Below are 13,335 nucleotides of genomic sequence, written 5' to 3'. Positions count from 1 at the left end.
AGTCCATGGGGTTATAAAAAGTCCGACATGACTGAGTAACTAACACACACACACACACACACACACAAACACACAGGGTGGTAATATACAACCTTAAAATACTCCTTTCCCATATTTGAAACAGTCCGTTGTTCCATGTCCAGTCCTAACTGCTGCTTCTTGTCCTGCATATAGGTTTCTCAGGAGACAGGTTAGATTGTCTGGTATTCCCATCTCTTTAAGAATTTCCCACAGATTTACTATGTTCACTAGTCGTTTAAACTAATGAAAGTCACCTAAACAAAGTGGGCCTCAGTTATGCAAAATATAAAATCTGGAAGTAGGCATATTGTATGCTTTCAAACTCTATTTAGATTATCTGCGAACTATACTGGTTTTTATAATACTGAGAAAAGGAGGAGAATCAATTAATATATATCTATACCTTTTACAAAGGAAGCTAAATATTTTAAAGAATACCTTGAACCAATTAAAAATTATTAGAAAAAATAGCCCTATTTAAGTGTTATCATAAAAGTTTTATTTTATCCATAGTCTGTGATAATGTATTTTTGAAGAAGAAATAATGAATTTGAACTTCAGATAATATTCCTTACTAGAATGAAAAGTTGAATGGAAATTGGAGAGAGTTCTGTAGGTGAATTTTAAATTTCATTTATTATCGTCATGATGGATACTTTAAAAGATTTGTATTCTATCCTCAAATGTATTTTGATCATTTATTTCCTATAGGAGACACATCCATTTACTCTTTGAATGGGGGAAAGGATCAGCAATGAAAAACCACACAAGACCCACAGAATTCATTCTTCTGGGGCTATCAGATGACCCAGAGCTTCAGATTGTGATTTTTCTCTTTTTAATCATCACATATATATTAAGTGTCACTGGAAATTTGACCATCATCATTCTCACCTTGGTGGACTCCCATCTACAGACACCTATGTATTTTTTCCTCAGGAACTTCTCTATATTAGAAATCTCCTTTACAACTGTCGGTATTCCTAGGTTTCTGGGCACAATTATCACCAGGAACAAAATGATTTCATACAATGATTGTACAGCTCAGCTGTTTTTCTTCATTTTCTTGGGTATCACTGAGTTTTATCTTCTAACTGCCATGTCCTATGATCGCTATGTAGCTATCTGCAAACCCCTGCATTACACAACCATCATGAACAACAGAGTCTGTGTATTGCTTGTCTTTTGTGCTTGGCTGGCAGGGTTCTTAAACATCTTCCCACCTGTTATTCTTTTTCTCCAGTTAGATTACTGTGGTTCTAATATCATTGATCACTTTACTTGTGACTATTTCCCCCTCTTGAAATTATCTTGCTCAGACACATGGCTCCTTGAAGTGATTGGTTTTTACTCTGCATTAGAGATTCTGCTTTTTACTTTGGCATTAATAATTCTATCCTACATGTTCATCATCAAGACAATTCTGAGGCTGCCTTCTGCCAGTCAGAGAAAAAAGGCATTTTCTACATGCTCCTCTCACATGATTGTCATTTTCATCTCTTATGGAAGCTGTATATTCATGTATGCCAACCCATCAGCAAAGGAAAAGGCATCCTTGAACAAAGGAGCATCTATTCTGAATGCTTCTGTTCCTCCTATGATGAATCCATTTATATATTCACTGAGAAACCAGCAAGTGAAACAAGCCTTCAAGGATACCATCCAAAAGGTTATCTTTTTCTCCATGAAATGCAAGTGATTATATCATTAAAAGAGTAAAGTTCTTTAAAATACTTTCTGTTACTCATAGTCTTCCAAAACTCTTTCAGTACAGTTGCATGAGTCCTTTTCATCTGTTCCCATGTTAAAAAATTCCCCACACTGAACCTAATTAACTGGATAAAGTTGAATATTGCTTCAGAATTTTCTATAAATGTTTTATTCAAATATTTTGGATGAAGTAAAGAAAACAGATTGGTGTTACAATTTTATAGGCCATTTAGTTTGATGAAAAGAATGTGGGAATTGATGTGGATTTCTGAAATTTTCATTTTACCAGGTAATAGAAATGACATTATTAGGAAATTTTTATTCTATTTGGAACTTTCATGAAATGCAACAATGACAATAACTTGAGGGTTATAAATAAAATATAAATATCTACTTAAATACTTTTAAAGTTTAGAAAATAAAGTATATTTGAACTCTTTTTACTATTATAATACTTTTATAATAATGAGGAGAGAGAAGAAAGAGAAGGGTAGAGTTAATATTTTTTCAGCAATTACTATATTCCAGGCCTATTCTAATTATTTTCTTCATATTGGCTAATTGAATCTTGTGAACAGCTTTATTTCATTTTCAGTCACTCATTCGTATCCAACTCTTTGTGCTCCCATGGACTGCAGCACCCGAGGCTCCCTTATCCTTCACTAGCTCCCTGAGTTTCCTTAAACTCATGTCCATGATCTAGTTATGCCTTCCAAGCATCTTTCCAGATGCTTGGAAATTTTCACAATTTTTCCCAGCATCAGGGTCTTTTCCAGTGAATGTGCTCTTCACATCAGGTGGCCAAACTATTGGACCTTCAGCTTCAGCATCAGTCCTTCCAATTAATATTCAGAGTTGATTTCCTGCAGGATTGACTGGTTTGATCTCACAGTCCAAAGGACTCTCCAGAGTATTCTCTAGCAGTACAGTCTAAAAGCATCAGTTCTCGTGTGCTCAGCCTTCTTTATTGTCCAACTCTCACATCCCTACATGACTACTGAAAAACCCATAGCTTTGACTATACAGATCATTGTTGGCAGTGATGTTTCTGGTTTTTAATACACTGTCAGGTTCATCATAGCTTTTCTTAAACAACTTTCTGAGGTAGCTGTTATTGATTTTCTCTTGAAGAAAATTTTACCTTATCTTTTCCTCAGGAAATGTTTTATATGACTGTTCTTATTTCACAGCCATGATGAAAAGGTAAAATTGAAGTTAATTTTAAATGGCAATAGAGAAGAACAAGAAAGAAAAGGGATCCAGATTGGAAAAGAAGTAAAACTTTCATTGGCAACAGCATGATACTATAATACAAAGAAAACCCTAAAAATACTATCAGAAAATTACTAGATTAATCAGTTAACTTAGTAAGGTTGCAGGATACAAAATCAATACACAGAAATCCATTGAATTCCAATACACTAGTAACAAAAATCTGAAAGAGAAAATAAAGAATCAACTCCATTCACCAAGGCAACAATAACAATAAAATATCTAGGAATAAATGCACAAAAGAGCTGTATAAAGAAAACTATAAGACATTGATGAAAGAAGTCAAAGATGACATAAACAGATGGAGAGACATACCAATTCTTGAATTGGAAGACTCAGTGTAACAAAATAGAAAGCCCAGAGATAAACTCAAGCACTTTGGGCACCTTATCTTTGAAAAAGGAGGCAAAAATATGCAACAGAGGAAATACAGCCTCTTCAATAAGTGGCACAGGGAAAACTGGACAGTTATGTGTAAAAGAATAAAGTTAGAACACTTCCTAACACCATTCACAAAGATAAACTCAAAACGGATTAAAGACCTCCACCTCCTTATGTTGGAAATAAAAACAAGTGGGACCTAGTTAAACTTAAAAGCCTTTGCACAGCAAAGGAAATCATAAGCAAGATGACAAGACAACCCTCAGAATGGGAGAAAATATTTGCAAATGAAGCAACTGACAAAGGATTAATCTCTAAAATATACAAGCAACTCATGTAGTTCAATAACAAAAGAACAAGTCATTGACACAGTGGGCAGAAGACCTAAAGAGATGGCTATTTCTCCAAAGAAGAGATAAAGGTGGCTAATAAACACATGAAAAAATACTCAACTTCACTTGTCAAAACTATAATGAGGTAAAACCTCACATGGGTCAAGATGCCCATCATCAAACAAATGCTGGAGAAGACATGAAGAAATGGGAATCCTCTTACACAGTTGGTGGGAATGTGAATTTATAGAGCCACTATGAAGAATAGTATGGTGATTTCTTTAAAAAATAGGAATAAGACTTCCATATGACCCAGCAATCTCACTACTGGGCATATATTCAGAAAATCACAATTCTAAAAGACACAGGTACCCCAGTGTTCATTGTAGCACTATTCACAATAGCCAGGATATGGGAGCAACCTTGATGTCCATCAACAGATGAATGGATAAAGAAGTTGTGGTAAGCACATGGACAGAGGAGACTGTCAGGCTATAGTCCATAGTGTCACAAAGAGTTGGCCATGACTGAGCACAAATGCAAACCATATGCTGGGTTATAAACTGGTTCATAACAAGCCAAGCATCCACATAAAGGAACAAACTGGAATCAAATATAGTGAGGTAGATAAACCTAGAGCCTGTTATAGAGTGAAGTAAATCAGAAAGAGAAAAACAAATATTGTATATTAGCACATATATATGGAATCTAGAAAAATGGTACTGATGAACCTACTTTCAGGGCAGCAATTAGAGACACAGACATAGAGAACAGACCTGGAACATAGCGGGGTTGGGGTTGGGAGAAGGTGGGGCAAATTGAGAGACTATCATTGAAACTCATACGTTAAAATATGTAAAACAGATAGCTAATGAGAAGTTGTGGTACAGCATGGTGAGCTTAACCCAGGCCTCTATGACAACCTAGAGATGTGGGCTGGGGTAGGAGGTGGGAGTGAAGTTCAAAAAGAAGGGGACATATGTATACTTATGACAGACTCATGTTAATGTATGGCAGAAACCAACACAACATTGTAAAGCAATTATCCAACAACTAAAAAAACATTGAAAAATAGTATTCAGCATGATTTAATATTTCCTGAATTTCTAGAAAGAGTGTTTCCTGTCAAAATCAAAACACAGGTCTCTCTCAGGTGTTGCTGCTCTGCCTTTTTCTGTCTGTCTTTAATTTTCTAATTAAGGACAAAAAAGAAGGACAAAAAAGAAATATTTTGAAAACATGGAATTAAAAAAAATATTTCAAAGAGGGAAATGAGGTCAGTTCCAAGGTTGAATGGAATGATGAACCCAAAGGAAGGGCAGTACATGAGAGAATGATGAGAATTTGAATGGCAAAAAATGTATATACTATATTTGGTAGTTCAGTGCAGTCATTTACTCATGTTCAACTCTTTGAGACCCCATGGACTGCAACATTCCGGGCTTCCCGGTCTATCACCATCTCCTGGAGCTTGCTCAAACTCATGTGCATTGAGTCAGTGATGCCATCCAACCATCTCATCCTCTGTCATCCCCTTCTCCTCCTGCCTTCACTCTTTCCCAGCATCAGGGTCTTTTCCAATTATTCAGTTACTTGCATCAAGTGGCCAAAGTATTGGAGCTTCAGCTTCAGTATTAGCCCTTCCAATGAATATTCAGGATTGATTTTCTTTGGGATTGACTGGTGGATCTCCTTGCAGACCAAAGAACTCTCAAGAGTCTTCTCCAACACCACAGTTCAAGAGCATCAAGTTATTTGGCACTCAGTATTCTTTATGGTCCAACTCTCACATCCATGCATGAATACTGAAAAAAACCATAGCTTTAACTAGATGCATCTGTGTTGACAAAGTAATGCCTGATTTTTAATATGCTGTCTAGTTTGATCATAGCTTTTCTTCCAAGATGCAAGTGTCTTTTAATTTCATGCCTGCACTCACCATCTGCAACGATTTTGGAGCCCAGGAAATTAAAGTTTGTCACTGTTTCCACTGTTTCCCCATGTATATGCCATGAAGTGATGGAACCAGATGTCATGATCTTAGTTTTTTTAAATGCTGAGGTTCATGCCAGCTTTTTCACGCTCTTCTTTCACTTTCATCAAGTGGCTCTTTAGTTCCTCTTCACTTTCTGCCCAAAGGATTGTGACATCGGCTTATCTAGGTTATTGATATTTCTCTCAGCAATCTTGATTCCAGCTTGTGCTTCATCCTGCCTGGCATTTCACATGATGTATGCTGCATATAAGTTAAATGAGCAGGGTGACGATATACAGCCTTAGCATACTCCTTTCCCAATTTGGTACCAGTGCGTTGTTCCATGTCCAGTTCTAACTGCTGCTTCTACAATGGCATACGGATTTCTCAGGATGTAGGTAAGGTGATCTGGTATTCCCATCTCTTTAAGAATTTTCCACAGTTTGTTGTGAACCACACAGTCAAAGGCTTTGGCATAGTCAATAAAGCAGAAGTAGATGTTTTTCTGGAACTTTGTTGAATTTTCTATGGCCCAACAGATGTTGGCAATTTGATCCCTAACTGCTTCACCTTTTCTAAATCCAGTTGTAACATCTGGAAGTTCTCAGTTAACATACCACTGAAGCCTCACTTGGAGAATTTGACCATTACTTTGCTAGAGTGTGAGATAAGTGCAATTGTGTGGTAGTTTGGACATTCTTCATGGTGGAGGGTTCTGACAAAACGTGGTCCACTGGAGAAGGGAATGGAAACCACTTCAGTACTCTTGCCTTGAGAATCTCAGGAACAGTATGAAAATGCAAAAAAATATGACACCAAAAGATGAACTCCCCTGGTCGGTAGGCGCCCAATATGCTACTGCACATGAGTGGAGAAATAACTCCAAAAAGAATGAAGAGATGGAGAGAAAGTGAAAAAAATGCCCAGTTTGGATGTGACTGGTGATGTAAGTAAAGTCTGATGCTGTAAAGAACAATATTGCATAGGAACCTGGAATGTTAGGTCCATGAATTAAGGTAAATCAGTTCAGTTCAGTCTCTCAGTCATGTCCGATTCTTTGCGACCCCATGAAAAGGTAAATCAGAAGTGGTCAAATAGGAGATGGCAAGAGTGAACATCAACATTTTAGAATCAGGGGACTAAAATGGACTGGAATGGGAGAATTTAACTCAGAGGACTTTTGTATCTACTACTGTGGGTAAGAAGTAGAAGAAATGGAGTAGCACTCATAGTCAACAAAGGAGTCTGAAATGCAGTACTTGGGTGCAATCTCAAAAACGACAGAATGAACTCTGTTTGTTTCCAAGGCAAACCATTCAATATCACTGTAATCCAAGTCTATGCCCCGACCAGTAATGCTGAAGAAGCTGAAGTTGAACGGCTCTATGAAGACCTACAAGACCTTCTAGAACTGACACCCCAAAAAGATGTCCTTTTCATCATAGGGGACTGGAATGCAAAAGTAGGAAGTCAAGAAATACCTGGAATAATAGGCAGATTTGGAATACAGAATTAAGCAGGGCAAAGACTAATCGAGTTTTGTCAAGAGAACACACTGGTCATAGCAAACACCCTCTTCCAACAACACAAGAGAAGACTCTACACATGGACATCTCCAGATGGTCAATACTGAAATCAGATTAATTATATTCTTTGCAGCTGAAGATGGGGAAGCTCTATGCAGTCAGTAAAAACAAGACTGGGATCTGACTATGGCTTGGATCATGAGTTCCTTACTGCCAAATTCAGACTTAAATTGAAGAAAGTAGGGAAAATCACTAAACCATTCAGGTATGCTGCTGCTACTGCTAAGTCACTTCAGTCATGTCCGACTCTGTGTGACCTCATAGAAATCAAATCCTTTATGATTATTCAGTGGAAGTGACAAATAGATTCAAGGGAATAGATCTGATAAAGTGCCTGAAGAACTATGGATGGAGGTTCCTGACATTCTACAGGAGGCAGTGACCAAGACCATCCTCAAGGAAAAGAAATGCAAAAAGGCAAAATGGGTGTCTGAGGAGGTCTTACGAATAGCTGAGAAAAGTAGAGAAGCGAAAGGCCAAGGAGAAAAGGAAACATATGTCCATTTGAATGCAGAGTTCCCAAGAATAGCAAGCAGAGATAAGAAAGTCTTCCTCAGTGAAGGAAAGGAAATGCAAGGAAATTGAGGAAAACCATAGAATGGGAAAGACTAGACATCTCTTCAAGAAAATTAGAGATGCCAAAGGAACATATCATGCAAAGATGATCACAATAAAGTACAGAAATGGTATGGACCTAATAGAAGCAGAAGATATTAAGAAGAGCTGGCTAGAATACACAGAAGAACTATACAAAAAAGATCTTAATCACCCAGATAACCATGATGATGTGATCACTCAGCTAGAGCCAGACATGCTGGAGTCTGAAGTTAGGTTAGCCTTATGAAGCATCACTATGAACAAAACTAGTGGAGGTGATGGAAATCCAGTTGAATTATTTCAATTCCTAAAAGATGATGCTGTTAAAATGTTGCACTCGATATTTCAGTTTTCATTCCAATCCCAAAGAAAGGCAATGCCAAAGAATGTTCAAACTACTGCACAACTGCACTCATATTTGGTAAGGTGCTGTCAATAGAAGTATGAGCACTGGAAAATACTTCCAGGGAGACTATGTGAAAATCAATAGACTTTGAAAGCCCTGGTTTTTATTTGATTGCTCATTGTTATGCCTCTAATTTATAAAACAAGGCTTTTATTTTTTCATTTCCTTGAGAAGAATACAGTCTTCCTAGCCACGTCCATGAAGGCTCACTTGACTTTCAGATTCCTTAGGGTATAAATAAAGGGGTTCAGCCTGGGATTACTGAGGTGTTTAGCACAGCCACTCCCTTGCTCAAAGACACCCTGTCCTTTGCTGATGGTTTCATGTACATGAAAATGTAGCTGCCATAAGAGATGGAGATGACAATCTATGGGAAGAACATGTGGAAAAGCCCCTTGTCTTTACATAATTGTATTAGTTTTGCCAAACATCAAAATGAATCCGCCACAGGTGTACATGCGTTACCCACCCTGAACCCTCCTCCCTCTTCCCTCCCCATACCATCCCTCTAAAATAAAATTACAATCAACCAAAAAAAAAGAAAGAAAGAAAGAAAGAAAAAGCCCCTTGTCCTCTGAGTGGTGGAAGAGATCCTCAGAATTGTTCTGATGGTATATGGATAGGACAGAATTATTAATAAACTGAACATTAGGGTAAACACAGCAGTGGAAAGCCCATCATCTCTAGCAATTTGGTGTCTGAACAAGAAATGTGTGAAAGGGGAAATAATCACAATTAAAATTATCAATGGCATAATCAAGTTGTCTGAACAGCATGAGTGAGAAAAAATGATTAAGGATGAAGCCAGCCAAGAAGCCAAGACAAGTAGTGTGCAATCTCTATGATTCATGATGCTCATGTAATGCAGCTATTTGCAGATGGAAATGTAATGGTCAGAAGACTTGGCAGCCAGTAGGCAAAACTCAATGACTCCCAAGAAAATGAAAAAAAAAAAAAAAGAAAAAGAAAAATGAGTCATACAATCAGTAAAAGAAAAGTTTTTTCTCCTCTAATAATGGTGATAAGGAACTTGGGTATAGTGACAGTTGTGGATGACACCTCTAATATCGAGAAATTTCGGAGGAAGTAATGCATGATGGTCTGTAGGTGGCCATCCAGCTTTCCAGTGATGCTGAGCATGTAGGTGGTGAGTAGAAAGACACAGCTCACAACCTGAAGTTGTGGGTCATCTGACAGTCCCAGAAGGATAAACTCTCTTATTTCTATGTAGTTTCTCCTTTTCTTCTTCTTTTGAGTATCCTTCAGGGTAAAACGCAAAGAGACTTAAAGAAAAGGAAACTATTCACAGATAGCACTGGAATTTATTTCTGGAAGGACTATGCCATACTAATTTAACTTGGAAGATCTTTGAAAAAACAACTTTATTTTTTTATTTTAATTTATTTTTAAACTTTACATAATTGTATTAGTTTTGCCGAACATCAAAATGAATCCGCCACAGGTATACATGTGTTCCCCATCCTGAACCCTCCTCCCCCCTCCCTCCCCATACCATCCCTCCGGGTCGTCCCAGTGCACCAGCCCCAAGCATCCAGTATCGTGCAACTTAACTTTAAAGATTTTTTTTTTTTTTACTATGTGCCAGGGCGTGTTTTTCATAGAACATTTCTTTTAAAATAATGCAGGATACTGGATGCTTGGGGCTGGTGCACTGGGATGACCCAGAGGGATGGTATGAGGAGGGAGGAGGGAGGAGGGTTCAGGATGGGAAACACATGTATACCTGTGGCGGATTCATTTTGATATTTGGCAAAACTATTACAATTATGTAAAGTTTAAAAATAAAATAAAATTTAAAAAAAAATAAATAAAATAACTATTTCACTGATTGAAATGGGGTTAAAAATATACTTAAATTTTTATCCAAATCACATATTCTAAATGTGAAGATCAGGAATATTAACCTAGGCTTTCTATGTATTTGAAATACTGGAATGGAAATGCTACCTGTTGATCTTTTAAATAATTTCCTATAATATTTCTTTCCCAATAGAAAACTCCTCATCTTTTCTTCAAATTCAGTTAGATTGCATTATTTCCTAATCTTTTATCAGATTTCTTATATTATTATTTTGCTAGTTAATTTAGAAAAACCAAATATGTCAGGGAAAAGGTCACTCAAATGGGTCTGTCTCCCAAATGAGTCATTGGACTTAAATCTTTCACAATATGAAAGATTTCTAAGTTCTCACTCTGACTCACATCCACCTTCCTAACTTCTGACTCCTTATCTGAATCACACCTAATGAATTCACTATTGTGACCATCTCGAGTATTGGAGCCAGGGTCTGAACTCTGAAATCTAATGCCTGATGATTTGATGTGGCAAAGATTTAATAATAATAATAGAAATAAAGTGCACAATACACAAAATGAGCTTGAAACATCCTGTAACCACCTCCACCCAGTTCCTTGGAAAAGTTGTCATCTACTAAACTGATCCCTGGTACAAAAAGCTGGGGAACTTGTGTAGAGAGTCCCGAGTACAGAAGAGGCAGAGTGGATTTTTCATAGACTGGATCTGTGTCATTGGCTAGGGAAACTAAATTGTATGAATATCTAACATCAAACATAAAACATTATCTTTCAGAGAACATTTTTTTTCTTCAAAATCTCTGCCATCTAAATATTATTATTCTCTCTATATGTGTGTGTATATTCTGCTTTCTATCCTATGTTGTATTTTTATATTTTCCTTTTTTCTACATTGATATTCACTTAGTAAAATCTCTATTTGGTCAGTATAATAGTATAATTCTTTTTTTTTTTTCTTTGATAGATTTTTTATTTTTTTAAGATGTCTAAAATCTGTTTTCTTTTTTTTTTTTTTTAACTTTACAATATTGTATTGGTTTTGCCATATATCAACATGAATCTGCCACAGGTACACACATGTTCCCCATCCTGAACCCTCCTCCCTCCCTGTACCATCCCTCTGAGTCGTCCCAGTAAACCAGCCCCAAGCATCCAGTATCGTGCATCAAACCTGGACTGGCAACTTGTTTCATATATGATATTATACATGTTTCAATGCCATTCTCCCAATCATCCCACCCTCTCCCTCTCCCACAGAGTTCACAAGACTATTCTATACATCAGTGTCTCTTTTGCTGTCTCGTATACGGGATTATTGTTACCATCTTTCTAAATTCCATATATATTCATTAGTATACTGTATTGGTGTTTTTCTTTCTGGCTTACTTCACTCTGTATAATAGGCTCCAGTTTCATCTACCTCATTAGAACTGATTCAAATGTATTCTTTTTAATGGCTGAGTAATACTCCATTGTGTATATGTACCACAGCTTTCTTATCCATTCATCTGCTGATGGACATCTAGGTTGCTTCCATGTCCTAGCTATTACAAACAGTGCTGCGATGAACATTGGGGTACATGTGTCTCTTTCAATTCTGGTTTCCTCAGTGTGTATGCCCAGCAGTGGGATTGCTGGATCTTAAGGCAGTTCTATTTCCAGTTTTTTAAGGAATCTCCACACTGTTCTCCATAGTGGCTGTACTAGTTTGCATTCCAACCAACAGTGTAAGAGGGTTCCCTTTTATTCACACCCTCTCTAGCATTTATTGCTTGTAGACTTTTGGATCATAGCCATTCTGACTGGCGTGAAATGGTACCTCATAGTGGTTTTGATTTGCATTTCTCTGATAATGAGTGATGTTGAGCATCTTTTCATGTGTTTGTTAGCCATCTATATGTCTTCTTTGGAGAAATGTCTATTTGGTTCTTTGGCCCATTTTTTGATTGGGTCATTTATTTTTCTGGAATTGAGCTGTAGGTGTTGCTTATATATTTTTGAGATAAGTTGTTTGTCATTTGCTTCATTTGCTATTATTTTCTCCCATTCTGAAGGCTGTCTTTTCACCTTGATTATAGTTTCCTTTGATGTGCAGAAGCTTTTAAGTTTAATTAGGTCCCATTTGTTTATTTTTGCTTTTATTTCCAATATTCTGGGAGGTGGGTCATAGAGGATCCTGCAATGATGTATGTCGGAGAGCGTTCTGCCTATGTTCTCCTCGAGGAGTTTTATAGTTTCTGGTCTTATGTTTAGATCTTTAATCCATTTTGAGTTTATTTTTGTGTATGGTGTTAGAAAGTGTTCTAGTTTCATTCTTTTACAAGTGGTTGACCAGTTTTCCCAGCACCACCTGTTAAAGAGATTTTCTTTAATCCATTGTATATTCTTGCCTCCTTTGTCAAAGATAAGGTGTACATAGGTGCGTGGGTTTATCTCCGGGCTTTCTATTTTGTTCCATTGATCTATATTTCTGTCTTTGTGCCAGTACCATACTGTCTTGATAACTGTGGCTTTGTAGTAGAGCCTGAAGTCAGGCAGGTTGATTCCTCCAGTTCCATTCTTCTTTCTCAAGATCGCTTTGGCTATTCGAGGTCTTTTGTATTTCCATACAAATTGTGAAAGTATTTGTTTTAGCTCTGTGAAGAATACCGTTGGTAGCTTGATAGGGATTGCAATGAATCTATAGATTGCTTTGGATAGTATGCTCTTTTTCACTATATTGATTCTTCCTATCCATGAACATGGTATATTTCTCCATCTATTAGTGTCCTCTTTGATTTCTTTCACCACTGTTTTATAGTTTTCTATATATAGGTCTTTAGTTTCTTTAGGTAGATATATTCCTAAGTATTTTATTCTTTTCGTTGCAATGGTGAATGGGATTGTTTCCTTAATTTCTCTTTCTATTTTCTCATTATTACTGTATAGGAATACAAGGGATTTCTCTGTGTTTATTTTATATCCTGCAACTTTACTATAGTCATTGATTAGTTCTAGTAATTTTCTGGTGGAGTCTTTAGGGTTTTCTATGTAGAGGATCATGTCATCTGCAAACAGTGAGAGTTTTACTTCTTCTTTCCCAATTTGAAATCCTTTTATTTCTTTTTCTGCTCTGATTTCTCTGGCCACAACTTCCAAAACTATGTTGAATAGTAATGGAGAAAGTGGGCACCCTTGTCTTGTTCCTGACTTTAGGGGAAATGCTTTCAATTTTTCACC

General features: G+C 36.9%; 1 protein-coding gene across 1 annotated transcript; it reads left to right on the top strand.

Annotated features, from left to right (window-relative positions):
• The first annotated feature begins 775 nt into the window (after positions 1-775).
• On the top strand, positions 776-1,720 carry LOC129641526 (olfactory receptor 6C3-like). The gene has a single exon (XM_055566220.1). The coding sequence runs from the start codon at positions 776-778 to the stop codon at positions 1,718-1,720; it is 945 nt and encodes a 314-aa protein (XP_055422195.1).
• The last annotated feature ends 11,615 nt before the right edge of the window (positions 1,721-13,335 follow it).

The sequence above is a fragment of the Bubalus kerabau genome, chromosome 1, assembly GCF_029407905.1.
Source record: "Bubalus kerabau isolate K-KA32 ecotype Philippines breed swamp buffalo chromosome 1, PCC_UOA_SB_1v2, whole genome shotgun sequence".
In the NCBI taxonomy this organism is placed as follows: domain Eukaryota; kingdom Metazoa; phylum Chordata; class Mammalia; order Artiodactyla; family Bovidae; genus Bubalus; species Bubalus kerabau.
Note: the sequence above shows the minus strand (reverse complement) of the source record. Positions and strands in the feature narration are given on the sequence as shown.